Source organism: Danio rerio, chromosome 13 (assembly GCF_049306965.1).
Source record: "Danio rerio strain Tuebingen ecotype United States chromosome 13, GRCz12tu, whole genome shotgun sequence".
Classification (NCBI taxonomy): Eukaryota; Metazoa; Chordata; class Actinopteri; order Cypriniformes; family Danionidae; genus Danio; species Danio rerio.
Window position 1 is genome coordinate 18,893,847 of NC_133188.1, and position 16,561 is coordinate 18,910,407.

The 16,561-nt window shown below is 34.0% G+C and overlaps 1 protein-coding gene across 5 annotated transcripts in view; it reads right to left on the minus strand.

The window, feature by feature from the left end:
• lrmda (leucine rich melanocyte differentiation associated) overlaps positions 1-16,561 on the minus strand; it is a 597,893-nt gene that overhangs the window by 42,040 nt on the left and 539,292 nt on the right. For 2 of the 5 annotated variants that reach the window (XM_073919574.1, XM_021480581.3), the window contains 2 exons: positions 12,976-13,066; positions 9,870-11,870 (listed from right to left, as the gene is read on the minus strand). In XM_073919574.1, the coding sequence (XP_073775675.1) occupies positions 12,987-13,066 (80 nt within the window). In that variant the 3' untranslated portion in view covers positions 9,870-11,870; positions 12,976-12,986. 5 annotated transcript variants of the gene reach the window in all.

Sequence of the window (16,561 nt, forward strand, 5' to 3'; positions counted from 1 at the left end):
CCTCCAAAAAAAAAAAAAAAAAAAACACCAAAAGCTTATTACATTTTGTCTTTGTCTTCTGAAGTGCAAAGAATGTGAAATAAAAAAGTCCACAGTGGATTCTTCTACCACGGCAAATTGCTTTTTTTAATGGAAGTTTATAAGTGATAAGTATTTAGTAGCATTAAGGGAATATTTCGTTGTCTTTGACTGATTGGACAAAATTATGCTTTATTCACAAATGCAACATTCCAGTTTTACACAAGTTTAAGTCTCAGCTTTGGATGGAAACATATCTATTGTCTTTCAGGGCTAATAATCTCATTCTAACACAAGTGAATATGGGGACATTCCTACATAACCTTTCCTTTCAGGTCTTTCTTTTGGATTGTTCTAATCAATCATACATAGGTCTTTACAGAAGTTGAATCCTCCAGCAGTGCTAAATGTAGTATTCTAAACCATCTCCATCTCTAAACTTTTAACAACTTGAGCTATAAAGCAGCTTCTTCTATTGGATGATGTTTTATACTTAATATTTAGTTTCCCATGAATGTCTTTTGTTAATCATAGTCTGCTATCATAGTTTGCACCTGTTAAATTATTGATAACAAATAATCGTACACAAAATAAGGTTATGTTTACAGGATTTTGTGTGTATTGCGCAGAGTTGACAAAAGTACACACAACCTTTAATCAATTAGAAGTACAAACACTCAAGTTTAAAACAACTCTGGTAAAAGTCCAAGTACTGGTGTACTCAAGTAAAAGTAAATTTGTTTAGCCTCAAACATGTACTTATAAGTAACCTATTTTAGTTGGTAACCACACCACACATTATATTGATACATTTATACACTGTAAAAAATAAAAAGTTGAGTAAACTTAAAATTTTAAAGCAACCGGCTGCAAAGAAATTTTGAGTTTACTCAACTTCAGTGGTTGAAGTTGTGCCAAATTATTTTTTTAAGTTGACTGAAATGGCTGGTTTAAGTCATGACAACTTTCAAGCCTAAGTTCATCTAACTTGTCATTATGAGTTTGCCTAAAATTAAACAGGGGTTGAGTAAACTGTAATAAATGAGTTGGCACAACTTAACAGAAGTTCAGTTAACTCAAAGCTGTGCAGCTGGTTGCCTTAATTTTTTAAGTTGATTTAATCTTTATCTTTTAATTCATAATTTTATGGAAATCTTATATCTGCGCTTCTCAAACAAATACCTGTATGACTCTAAGTATAAAGTTAAGAGATTACAAAACACACTATAAAACACAATATCAAAGAATACATTTATTGACAATTCTGCAAACAGTTTTCTGTCCAAATGAAATGTACTGCAGTCCAGAGAAGGAAAAGAGGCAACAAAAAGGTAAATCCTCAAATCCTATATTGCCTTTTAAGTGCTCGAGTTAAGCAAAAGTAATATTTAAAATGCTTGCACTATCAACATTTTTTTCAAAGTGCAAGAGTAATTAGTTTTGTCACGATATTTTAATTTTGTTACCCATCAGTTCTATAATTTTAAAAACGTCCATTTCCTGCTAACATTTGAGCGTTGTTGACCATGTTTTAAACACTGTTATATTGCCATTGTGTTCACATGCTCAACAGAAAAGACTGATTGGGCGTGAAGATCATCAGTTCACCAAACTCACTGCTGTTTACTGAGTGTAACCACAGATACAGGGACACTTAAGTATTTCACATTGATCAACTGGTCTGTGTATAAGCTGACACAAGTGGTACACTGTGTGTGTGTGTGTGTGTGTGTGTGTGTGTGTGTATCTGTGTTTGCACTCCATGAACATCAGTGAAGAGCAGTGAAATGGTGAACTTCTCAGCCAATCACAGTCATTTATGTTGAGCGCTTGAACACAACAGCCAATCTATCAATTGGTGGGAAATGGATGTTTTTAAAATTTGAAAATGTAAAATCAAAACTGAATTTAAGTTTGGTGACAACACCAAGAGTAACACAATTTCAGTGTACAAACAAATGCATTCAAGGCCAATAAACACTTTCTGAATAGTTTCAAAGATGTGTTTCAGTTCTTTGGGGTAGTTCATAATGAGGAAATTAATCAAACCAAAGAGGAGAACAACAGCTGTCGGAAGATCTTTTCCAGCACGATTTGCTCTTCCAGAACCACAGACAGGCACCTTACATTTAGGTTGGTCTAAAGAGTGGCAACATCATCTTCAACAGTGCTAAGGATGTCCATCTCCATCTCTATTGTGCAAATATCTTCTGGCTCTGTGTCCTACAACATAAAAACATAAAAAGAGGATGAAAAACTATTTTTACTGCTAAATCACAAACATCTCCAAAAAGCAAGGTAAAAAAAAAAGCAAAGGCAAAGCAACTTAATTTGGAAACTGAAGGTAGTAATGTCAGTAACACAGTCATTTATATACCTTCTATTTATAAAACATTTCAGGTAACACTTTTATAATAATGAATCATTTATTAAGCATTAGCAAATAGTGAATTGATTATCCGTTAAGCATCAACTCTACATGAATAAACATTAGTAAGCTATTTAATAAGTACTAGTATCTAATAAATAAGTACTAGTATCTATTAAATATATACTACTACCTAATGAATGAGGACTTGTATCTAATACATAAGTACTAGTATCTATTAATTAGGTAGTAGCATCTCAGTAATAGGTACTAGTACCTAATGATTAACTACTAGTAGATAAAAATATGCACTAGTCACAGCTGGAATACATACTAGTCAAAACTGAATAGTTGATATCTCAATTAGAGATCCCATAGAAATGAATGGGAAAATTTTTAATTCATTACGAGTAACAACAGAATAGTTACTAGTCACTATTAAAATAAGTACTAGTAACTAATAAATAAGAACTAGTATCTATTTAATAAGTACTAGTATCTAATAAATAAGTACTAGTAACTAATAAATAAGAACTAGTAACTAATAAATAAGAACTAGTATCTAATAAATAAGTACTAGTAACTAATAAATAAGAACTAGTAACTAATAAATAAGAACTAGTATCTAATAAATAAGTACTAGTAACTATTTAATAAGTACTAGTATCTAATAAATAAGTACTAGTAACTAATAAATAAGTACTAGTATCTAATAAATAAGTACTAGTAACTAATAAATAAGTACTAGTATCTAAGAAATAAGTACTAGTAACTAATAAATAAGTACTAGTAACTAATAAATAAGAACTAGTATCTAATAAATAAGTACGAGTAACTAATAAATAAGTACTAGTAACTAATAAATAGCTCCTGGAATACTATATGTACACTACTAGTGACTGTATATTTAAAGTGGTATGCTAAATATTATTTTGAAGTGGTTTTAATGTTATCGCATTGCTGTTTTAATACAGACACAACAGGGTTAACAATACAGTGGTGACCGGCCGCTCAGATATGTCTGTTTGCAACAACAATATTTCACTACATTTCCCTCCAGTTTAAGAAGCAAATTAACGTTAAACAGTCCTTCAAATGAAGCAAACTTCACAGGTGGCTAGCTTGTTAGCCCGAGCTTGTCAGAAATGATCTTCACACGATGTAACGATGTTTTTTGGGAACATAACATTACATTTTACTTTAGATTTGCACGCTATTTAGATTAATTTTGATAATAAAGCTAAAACAAAGCTTACCTGAATCAGGAGATGGCAGCTGCTGCTGGTGAGAGGACACCTCGTGCAAAATGGCACCCGAAGACAGACTGAGCATGTGCAAAGACGGGAAGTAAATGATCCAGTGAAGAACTCAAAATGTAAAGTCTGCTCAACTTAAGTATTTACTTTCATTGAAGAAACCAGTTTTAAACCTTCAGTTAACTCATTTTTAAAAGTAAACTCAACACTGGGCTCAAAATATGTCCACCCAACTTACAATTTTGATTTGAGTTAGCAATTTGCAAGTTGGATTTTTTACAGTGTACAAAATAAGTTACATTTATAACCTTGATGTAAAACTTTAGTTGCCAATTTTCAGCAGAAAATGAGTCAAGGAGCATTGCTCTGCAACATTTTTGAACAACACTGCTCAAAAAGTCACCATGAGTATCATCAGCTTGATACAAACTCAGCATTCAGCATGTAGTTTTGCTGCTTTTAGATGAAGAACAGCTGTCATTCATGTTCATACAATCTAAAAAAAACATATGTAGGCCTATATCTTTATAAATAATACAGTTTTAATATTAACAATTAAATTTGTCCAAAACATGTTTCTTTTTTTTAAAACTTTCATTAGATTGAAATATTATTAGATTGAAATATCAGAGAAAGCCTGTTCACCATGTTTGGAAGTGAACAAAAGACTAATCCTGGGCAGTTAAATGCCAAATTTGAATGCAAATCTCTCATATAGCTGTGAACCGATTGACTAAAACGCATCTTATTACCTGGTTTAAACGGCAGCATAGTTATGTTTAAATTGCTGACTCCCTCTGTCTCATCCACATTAGCCATCTTTGCCTTTCACATGCTAAGCTTCATAAACTAGTCATGAATAGAAACATGGGTTGAAAAAATAGATTAATTGTATCAAAAAGACATTAAAATTGCTGCATGACAAGAAATAATATAGATTGCACCATCTAACTCATTAAAACAAAAGTGACAAGTCTGGTTTCACAAATGTAAGGAGTAGAAAGTGAGGATATTTGTTTAAAAATGTCATGTATAAAAGTAAAAAGTTGTGAGAAAACTAAAAATTGAAGAACTGGCACAAGAAAAATCTAATAAAGTACAATAACAAAGTATTTGTACAATGTTACTTGCAACTGTCTATATTTATCAAGTACAAATAAATACACACAACAAAACAAATAACTGTATATACATATGTATATATATTTATGAAAAATGTTTATTTATATTTTACAAAATGTTAAGTATTAACAAAAAATACGCAAGTATGTTTATATAAATGTATAAAATATACAGTAAATGTATCTGTGTGCATTTATATATACGTAATAAATATAGAGTACACGCTCATATGCTATGTAAATACACAATTTTATTTTGTACGTGATTAGTAATAATCCTTAAACCACAAAAGTTTGCTTGCAAAATGAGGTCAAAAGTTTGGTTAACACCACTTTTTTGTGGAAATCAACTTTAGAATAGATTTTACACTGTTTAACAGCAAAATTACTTAAAGGTAAACATAATGAGTATTATGCACAGCTAATGTTTTTCAGCCAATGATGAACTACCGTTGAAAGCTTTGTATGATTATTTTTAATTTCATAAGGTTCCTTTTACAGCATAGATGTTGTAATGTAATTACAATATATTCAGTTAACTGTGCCTATCCGGTACCGGGTTGGTCTGTGACGTCATTCTTTAAATTTTAAAGGCAGTTAGAAATCAGTTAGAAAAGAATAACTTTTGCATTGATTATGATAGAGACTTTTTTCTTTTTTCCTATAATTACTGACATGTGTTGAAACCACCAAAAGTAATTACAGCAACCTATACCACACAGAACCTAAAAGGTTCGCTTTCAAATGAGTTACAAAAAAGTGCCTCTTTTTGGAGGGGTTTATTATAACACAGACAACATATACTGTCATTCTAATCACATTCAACAAGTTTTTATGAAAATTCAAAGGGTTTTCTTTAAAAATGATACCAATCCAGATGGAAATCTCAAAATAGCACTTGACTTTAAGAGGTTAAATAGACTTAATCATCCCTTTTGGTCGTTAAAGCGTTGGCGAAGACGCTTTCATTAGCTGCAGGCTTGCACAGAAATTCAGTGGGTTAAAATTAATTTCCAGATTTTAAAGACATGGCGCAGAAAAATATAATTTAATGCAGGGCTTCTTGTTTGGTCTGATGCCCACTTTATATTGTATCTTAGCCAGGCAGTAAAGATCACTGATATTTAAAGAAATTAGGGGCTTTATTCTGACGGTCCATGCGCAGAGCGCAAAACGCAGGGCGCAAACGCTTTCAGGGCGTGTCAGAACGCATTTTTGACGGGAAAATGCGCTTTGCGCCACCGCGCATGGTCTAAAAGGGTTGAGTTTATTTTCTTAATGAGTTATAGGTGTGTTTTGAGAATAAACCAATTAGAGTCTCATCTCCCATTCCCTTTAAGACCCAGCTGCGTCGCGCCAAGAGCGCATTCGCTACTTACAGGACGCAAAGTAAGTCTAAGTGGAAAAAATGAGCATTTCACAAGCAAACAGTTAACAGTTGACAGTTTTTTTAACAGAAAACTGTTAAACAGAGCATCTACTACGTGAGAATGAGAGATAAATGATCTACTTTCACATTCGCTCTTGGATAGGGAAACCTTTACGCACAGACATCAATTAGCCTATAAATAATTAATTTCGTTTGTTAAGCACAAAGATTTGTTTTTAAACTATTTCTAAATTCAGTTCTAATTTCTAGCAAACGAATAAATGAACAATAATGACCAAGTGTGGTCAAAATACTGAGTTATTTCCAAATACACCTGCCATGCCCCATATGGTCTAAAACCTGACAGGTGGGCAAATCTAAGCTTGTTTTTAATAAAACAAATATAAATATGGATATATTAAATAATACTGCTAATAATAATAACATTATGCAAAAGCAAATTGTTATGAATGAACTGAAAAAGCCTCCCGAGATGAAGAAGAGATAGCAGTGATTTTTCATATTTATGTAGGCTAGAAAATAATATGTTTTGTAATATTTTAATCCTTTCTATTTTTGTTCTATATCTATTCTTATTATATCCTATATATATATATATATATATATATATATATATATATATATATATATATATATATATATATATATATATATATATATATCCTTAATATTTAAAATTTTTCATATGTAAAGATATTTGCCTATTGCTCTCTTGTGCGTATTAAGCAGTGCGTAAGCGAGGCACAACTCTGCGCCGGAGTTTAGACGTGGTTAGTTTTGGTCTAATGAAAAATCTATTATAGTTTCTCAAGCCTCAGAACGTCTTCCTTTTTAGACCAGAACGCCTATGGGCACACAAATGAGCGCTAATGCATTTGCTATTTAAACAGCGTAGCGCAACGCCTCAAAACGACTCTTGCGCCAAGCTGAAACTACCAAAAGACTACTGCGCCGCGTCTCGTTTTGCGCCACACTGTGCCAGGTGTATGATAGGGCCCTAGATCTTAAACGCTGCAATTTTGTATGGAAGACAATTAACCGGAAGCCCTGGGGGTGGCTGACTAAAATTAAAAGTCCTGATCGTAAACAATCATCGCCGATTACACTCACATCTAGAAGTTGTTTATGATATTATTGGAAGTAATTAAAATGACGTATTCCTACGTTATTACTACATGCACATACTAACACTGGCCGTTTACTCATGTCAGTAGCATGCACACAGTTTAAACCATGACAATTTTATTGATATCTCATCATAATAATATGATCTTTTGATTCAGTTGCTGTCGATTTAGCTCCCATCCTTTCCCTTAGGCCCATATCCCTGCATTCTCCTATCCCGAGGAGTGTTTTTCTGAGCCCTGCTGGCAGAGAGTCCCAGGTCAGAGCCCACAGGTTGTTCTTGACTTCTCACACCTTAATTAGTCTCCGCTGCGCACCTCTACAGAGCGCACACTATCTCTCTCTCAAACCCGTGTGTGTGTGTGTGTGTGTGTGAGTGTGTGTCAGCATATGTCTTCCCGCTGCACTTCCGCCCGCCTTCTAATGCTGTTTATATTTGCGAAGCTGCTTGAGATGAGGCCCTGACGAGGATGGGAACTGACACTCACCAAACTCGGTATGTCCCCAAGCCAGCTCCAGCGGCTCGGGTGCTGTCAATTCTGGCTACATCAGCGGCAGTGGCTCAATGGCAGCGTCTCTGACACATGTCACAAAGTTTTAAATGTCTGTTCTTTTCATGGGGATGGTTGGGTGAGCCAGCCAGGGAAGAGATGACATTTTGTGTGGTTGGAGGAAGGAGGGGGGGGACTTGTTGTGGCTCCTTCTTGCTGCCTCCACCAGCTGTCAGTGCCACTTTTCTCAGAACATATCACAACACCGACAAATAAACCTTGTCATTTAGAAACGCCCGCACTAGTGACCATGCTCTCCAACAGTACGACAGGAGCGACGCACAAGCACAGTCTCATAGGGCCGAAGACACAAATGTACTGTACACACACACATTTAGAACAATATCCGCATTGTGTACCTCTCAGACACAGAAACACACACTTGGACCGACATGTGCATAAGGCACAGACGCGCACAACCTGTGACCCACAGTCAAACCCGCACAGCCGGTGCACACGAAATCATTTCACTGGGCGATCCGTGACCTTTCCCTGCGCGCTTCACATTGCCGAGCGCTGCTCCGGGTACAGTACACATGCTTTCTTTCACATCCAAAAGCACATCTCTCATTTGCCGGGCTAATTTGGATGGCATACTTGGGAGGCCGTTTAACACACGGCAATTAAGCAAGACGAGGGCAGGCAAAATTATGCCATTAATAATGAATGTTTACATGAAAAAAAAAAAAAACAAGAAGAAGGAAAAAAACATAACAACAAATTTCAGTCAAATAATAATAAAAACCACTGGAGTTAGTGGATTGTCTTATTAAAAATATCACTAGAAAATTATCATTTTTATTTTTAAGCAATTTTATTGATAAGATAGTGGATAGCAGTTTTTTTTTAATCAAAAAAGTAAACAAAATTTTTCATGATCAGTTATACAGTATCACATACTATAATCCCAGAGCATATACACATTACTACTCATTCAATTGTTTTATTACATATGGCATATAACACTTAAATCATTTACACCAATATTTTGTTTCATTATTTTTAGCACATTTTTCTTAATAGTCTTACAGTAAGTAAGCGAGCATAAATGAGTACACCCCTTACAGTTATCTCTTTTAAATGAACACTTCTATTGTACGTTACAGTATTCAAAACTGGAACTAATTTAACAAAATAAATTCTGATCATCCCAATGCAATATATATATATATATCAGGGCTCAACAATAAGGACTGCCTGATGGCCCAAGGCCAGCATGCGAGACACTCTGGACAGTAGACAGGATTGTTACTGGCCCGATTGGTGTAATTTGGCTGCAACTGTTTGTCAAGTGCATGCAAAAACAAAAAAGGGGGTCGCAGACTGGACATCAGATGGCGCTCTGTGGCGTGGCAAAAAACATGAACAGTGAAAACAGAATAATACAGGCAATTCTTGAATTTTTTTTAATCAAAACTGTGAATATTTCACTTTTATTTTATCTATATTATCATTTTATTTAACAAACCAGTTTGTGCTTTGGCTGCTGATGCATGTCAGACCTTGTCATGAGGCACTTACTTGACCTCAAATGTTATTAGTTTTTCTTGTTTATAATTGTAGATAACTGACCAACAAAAAATATATTTAAAAAATTAAGATACGAATTATGCCAAACAAAATTGGTTCAAAAAAGCTATATTAAGGCTATATTACGCATTACAAGCTACACAGCTGGGGCCAGTGTCAGGTCAAGTAAAAATCTGAATTCGATCGGGTCAGTAGAAAAATACTTAGTGTTGTACCCTGTATATATATATATATATATATATATATATATATATATATATATATATATATATATATATATATATATTAGGGCTGCTCGATTTTGGGAAAAATCATAATCACGATTATTTTGGTCATAATTGAAATTACGATTATTCAAAATGATTACTGTTAAAGTCAAAATTATTAGCGCTCCTGAGAATTTGTAAAAAATAAATATTTCCCAAATTATGTTTAACAGAGCAAGGAATTTTAACAGTATTTCCTCTTATACTTTTTTCTTCTGGAGAAAGGCTTTTTTATTTTTATTTTGACTACAATAAAAGCAGGTATTTTCAAGCATGTCTATAATATTAGCCCCCTTAAGCAATATATTTTTTGATTGTCTGCAGAAGAAACTACTGTTATATAATGACCTGTCTAATAACACTAATTAAGCCTTTAAATCGCACTTTGAATCTGAATGCATGTATTTTGAAAAAAATATCTAGTCAAATATTATGTGCTCTCATCATGACAGATAAAATAGATAAGTTATTAGAAAAGAGTTATTAAAGCTATTATGTTCAGAAATCTTCTTTCCATTTAACAGAAATTGGGGGGGAAAGGGTTGCTAATATTCAGGAGCGCTAATAATTCAGACTTCAACTGTATACAAACAGTTATTTTCCACCATGCAAAGGAAAGAGAAATAAATACAATAGAATAAAAATATAAAACAAACTGTGCTTTAAGCATCTTCACTTTAAGAAACACTTTAGCTACAAACGTCCTTCAGTCAAGAGCAGAGGCATGTTCTCCATTTGGTGTTTGATTAATAATCATAAAAACAGGCAGCAGAAGGATTATAGCACGCTGTCTCTTTAATAGTTTCTCTTTCGCATCTCTTTTGATTCTCAACTCGTTTGTTTATTACACAAATGATGCTTGATATGAATAATCACTAAACACTGCATTTTGACACCAATTTGACCATTAAAGCGCTCACATTAAAATGACTTTAGATGTGTGCGTTGACTGCGCTCTGCTCATCTCAGTGTGCGAGTGAGACCGAATGCTGACTGCATGCTTCAATTCTGTGTGTGCGCGGCACACAGAATCATACGGTCTTTCGTACTTTTAAGATCAACACGTGTACAACCGGAAAGGGGGCAGTATATGATGCAATAATCGTTTATCTTGATTAATGATCTTTCATAATCGTTATAAGGCAAAATCGAAATCAGATTTTCGATTAATTGCACAGCCCTAATATATATATATATATATATATATATATATATATATATATATATATATACACATACACGCACACCACCTCATTTGAAGATGTTTTATCATTTATAGATGGATAGATAGACAGACAGCATACAAAATAAGTTTGCATTTATCATCATTTTAAATGCATCTTCATTCTATTTCTAAAGATGTTAAGTGACCACACTCTTGTTTTAATGAATATAATGGCTTAATACACCTTTAATTATATTCTGCGACATGTACTGTGTATATTTACTCAGACATTGTTAAAAATATTCATTGTCAATAGGGGATATAGTCATTTATGCTCCATGTAAAAAAATCAACTCATACAAGATTATCTTCTACAACAAACTACTCTGAAACATTTGTTCAATTCATGTTTTAAAGCAAGTCCATAGTACTCTTGATCTAAATAAAAACTCCTTTTGCTTGTAATGGATCTTTGGCTAGCTTTATGCAGAATTCAATGCAAGAATTGGAATTTAAATATGGAATGTAACACATGAGCAATGCAGGAAGCAGAGAAATAAATTGGACAAACATAAAACACTTCTCAACCTCGCTGTATCTAATGGAGTTGATGTTTCAAATATTTGCAACTTTTTGGCCACTGCTTCAAAACCCAGCTAAGGCCTTTTATATGTTTTTAAATTGATTTGAAAATAAAAAGAAATCCTTAAAATAAGGTGAGGAGGTCCAAGAAGTGCACGAGGAAACAATCAAAAAAAAAAAAAAAATGGAGAAAGTTGTTGACTCCCCTTCACACACACACAAACATACATGCATCCACCTCCTCCATTCTCACTGCCAGAGCTGCTGTCTTTCTTTGCTTTCTCCCTCCAGAGAAAGAATGAAATAAAGCAAAGCTCATTACCTCTTTCTTTCACAGCTCCTCCAGGCTCCGGCACTACACCCCCGCAACACACCAACTTCACACACGACATGCACATGCACCTCACAAACACGCAAACATACACATGCCACAGAGTCAAGAAGAGCCTGAGAGGGCCTCGCTGCTGGATTTCATGCAGAAAACATTCCAAAAAACTCCTGATTGGACATAAAAAAATTGGAAAAAAAATTGTAATATAAATATAAATAGTGTAAAATCAGCTTCTAATATTGAAATAATATTTTTAACTATAAATATATATATATATATATATATATATATATATATATATATATATATATATATATATATATATATATATATATATATATATATGAACTGTAAAATATGTCCCTCGTGCCTTGTGCCTTTTATTTTTTTTATATTTTTAAAATACCCAAAACTGAAAATGATGCCATAATTTAGACACATTTTTTTCTTTTTCTGTTGAGCACAAAAGAAGATATTTAGAAAAATGTCAGAAGTCTCATTAACTTCCATTATATTTGTTTTTCTTACTATGGAAGTCAATAGTTAAAATATCTGATTTTGAGTTGAACCAAAAAACGAAACTCATGAGGGTATGGAATCAGTAAATGGTAAATGGGAGTTTTTTTTTTTTTTTTTTTTGATGAGCTATTCCTTTAAGATAGGCTGAAAAAATGTAAACAAACACTAATATTAACTTCATTTTAGTTTATCTATTAATTTGGGTGACACAAATCATGTTAATTTCATTTTTGAAGGCCTTGCAGTGCGTCAAATTGATATTATCCCTGCATTAGCTTTGTCTACTGTAAATTAAAACCATGTGAGAAGCTTCGCTATTAATAATGGAAGTTACAACAACAGCGTCACTTTCCCCTGATCTTTCTTTTTAACTTTGGCTTTGACTTTGAGAGCAGCTCATCCTGGGCTTCCGTGTGGGCAGCCTGAAGCCTCAGGTGGGACCTTTGACCTGGGGAGAGCAGCATTTGGACCAGGCAATCCATCATGGAGCCGTGGCTGTCAGGACGAGCGCTGGGCAGCGTGTGTGTGTCTGTCACCGCGCCATAGCAGGGGCTGCTTAAAGGCAATCATGTCAATCTGGATGGCACGGCTCAGATGGAGCGAGAGCGATGGGAGCTGGCAGGGAAGGCACACTCAGCAGACGGCACTAGAGGGCTGTGTTTGGCTGCTTAAAATGCGTGTGGCAACATGTATATTTATAATAATATGCTCAGGATATCTTTGTAAATCCTCCTCGCGTGTCTATCCACTGACCTGTCTGTCAGTCAGAGCTGGTCATTGCGGATGAATCGATTGCCCTCTGAGTGCTTGCCGTAGTAGACATAACGGCACTTGGTGAAAACCCCTGAAAGAGAGAAAGAGAAGAGCATGTCAAAATGACATTTAACTACACTGTCAATGTCAAACCCAGCTGATGTGAATACTGCAGTCAAACTATGAGGTGCTGGAGCAGCTTCTGATTGGTGTCTGGTAAATCATATTAGCACGAAAAATACACTTGACGATCAAGTCGATATTTAAATACTCCTTATAACTGTATGAGAACCGTTTATGGACACAAGGTAATAACTATTTGCACTATAAGCTGCACTGGTTTATTTGTAGTAATACCCTACAATACATTGTGAGAGTTAAAATTATACATTTTTATTTTATGCTAAAAATCGAACCATTAATTAAAGATAATGCACTACAATAAATCTATTAAAACTTAATTTGAGATTAGTAGTATTCATTGCTAAGAGCTTGAGTTGGACCACTTTAAAGGAACCCTTAGATTACAGATTTTCAAACAGTTGTATCTCAGTTAAATACCAACAATCATAAATTAATTTAAAGTGTGTTTATTTAGTCCTTATGACTGGTTGTGTCAATACTGTACACACACAGACACACATAGATAGATAGATAGATAGATAGATAGATAGATAGATAGATAGATAGATAGATAGATAGATAGATAGATAGATAGATAGATAGATAGATAGATAGATAGATAGATAGATAGATAGATAGATAGATAGATAGATAGATAGATAGATAGATAGATAGATAGATAGATAGATAGATAGATGGATGGCATCCAACAAAATTGTATTTACATAATGTATGTGTGGTGTAAACTGTATGGATGTATAGATGGATGGATGGATGGCATACAACAAGTTTGTAATTACATAATGAGTGTGTGGTGTGAACTGGATGGATGGCATACAACAAGTTTGTGTTTACATAATGAATGTGTGTAAACTCTATGAAACAATATCTTCATCGCTCTAATATAACATTGAAAAGACAAACAAATAGATACAATAAATGATGCATGACAGAACAATAGATATGTAGGCAAAGAAATATATTTAAAAAGTGTATTTTGATTATGAATACAACAGACTTTATTATTATTATTATTATTATTATTATTTTTACAGTTCTCTGTTTATCCATCAGAAAGTGGTTTGTCAGTCAAGTACACACACCACTGCAGATATAAACCCCTGAATCTGCCTGCAGAATCTGTCATTTCTCACTCAAATTTCTGGCATGAAAGGTGTGTCGGGGGAGACAGTGCATCCGTCTAAAGTCAGAGAACACCAGAGAGACAACATTTAGCCTGAGGGCATTGTCTAGACAATAACAAGCCAAGAGATTGCTTTCTTCAGAAACAGAGAGAGAGAGAGAGAGAGAGAGAGAGAGAGAGAGAGAGAGTAAGTGTAAAGGGTGAAGATCAACAGTGAGCTCATCATAGTGATCCGCTGATGTTTGATAACATGACCATTAGCTCTCCTTCATTCATTGTCCAGACAGTCTTAAAGTGTGTTTGAGAGAGCCACTGACAGGCCTTGAAGGAGCATTAACACTCCTACAAAGCAAGAACACAGATGTTTAACGCATGTCTATTTTTAATATGGTACACTGTATGAACCTGCCACTCACTTCTAAAGATCCTTCAGAAGTCCATTCATTCATCGAAACAATTGAACTTCCATGACAATGCAAGATATTGGCTGCGTCTACTTGTGGTTTTGGAGGCTTAACCCTAACAGTACTCCAACAATACAAGGTGAAACATTATGGCACCTACAAATCTAACTTGATAATAACTTATTACCATATATAATATACATTTATAGTATATTAAAAAATGGCTACAAAAGGAAAAGACAAAACGTTTAAAATCATGACATAGAACCATAACCAAACCAATGTTTAACTAGCTGATTTTATTTTCTAATAAATTAAAATAGACACAGACAGCGAGAGAGATAATCATTCTTACTGCTACTATTTTTATTTTTTATTTTTGTTAAATCCTGGTAACCACAAATTGACTGTGGTTTTGCTACACTAATTTCAATGCACTGACTGCAATTTTTATTATTATTATTATTATTTTTTTTTGGAAAACTGTTTTTTTTTTCTTTGTCAGGAAAGATAGTTATTACACATTTAGTAAAAAGCCATGAATCATTTTCATAAGACTAACTAGTGCCTTAGGAGAAAACAACTGACCATTAATTATTTGTTAGCATGTTGCTAGATAGTTGGTGCTGTGGTATTCTGGCTGGTTACAAAGGCCCCATTTACACATACGTTTCAGTTTAAAAATAATGTTTTAGAATGAAAACGATCCACATGCACACTGACATTTCACCTAGCATTTCTGAACAGCTCTCTATCCACACTAGACCACTAAAAACGCACATCACGTGAGAACACACACACACTCTGGCATGCGATGCAGCGTGTGCGAGTGTTTGAGCTCCAGGCAGTCAGCGGGTGCTTTGAGCACAGAACCCCAGATGAGAGCTGTGCACGTCGGACAGTTCATCAAGAATCTACCGCTGGGTCCACTCTCACTATATTTGTTAAATGTGATATATAATTAATCTTGTCTATAGATAAAAACATACTCCCCGACTTTGGTCTTTGGAATCTATTACTTGTTCTTAAGTAGCCTGTTTTGGCTAAGCGAAAAGATAAGTTAATATATTAATTAATGTAACCACAAACACTGATTCTGCACATATGACTGACTAATTTATTTCCTATAATGTATAAACTTATTGTACATTATACTTTTATAATGGACATAATTGATTATTAAAACTGATTTAGCAAAAGAGAGGATATGTTTCGTATTTTTCACTGAAAACGAAAGGAGGCAGTTATGTTATGGGCTCTGTTATGTTATAAATATGCATAGAGTGATAGCATTTTGAAATGCTAATTTATTATCATCCATCATACCAAACAAACAAACAAAAAAAAAAAAAGAAAAAAAATTGTGAGCAACCTATAGGCAAATAACAAACTGGCCAGCTCATTTCCCCAATAAAAAGTTGTCCATTTAAACAATAAAAGCCTTCTTTTATTGATTATTTTATTGCTTATTCTTCTTGAAGCCTTCTTCTATTGGTTATTTTCACAATGTCTGATGGCATACTGTCAAAAATGGGCTAAATGAACTCATATGGGGCCAAACTCTGGACTTTGTCAGAAAGGGGGTGGGTCGTTCAAACCCCCAAAGTATTTTGGGAAAAAATGGGGCAAACAACGTAATTTAATACAAATCTATGTAAGCTACACAAGGATAAGAATACTCACACTATGCAATTTTTTACTAATTCTTTACGATTGTAGCTTATTAGACTGTATGAAAATGATCCTAAGGCCACATTTTGTTTGACGTCACTGATCAATGACACGTTGCTAACCTGCATTCTAAAACAACACCCTACATCAAATATAAACAAACATGGCATTCATTCCCTGACAATATAAAAAACAACAACAAAAAACTGTTTCCACATTTCCCAGAGGTGATTTGAAGTTACTG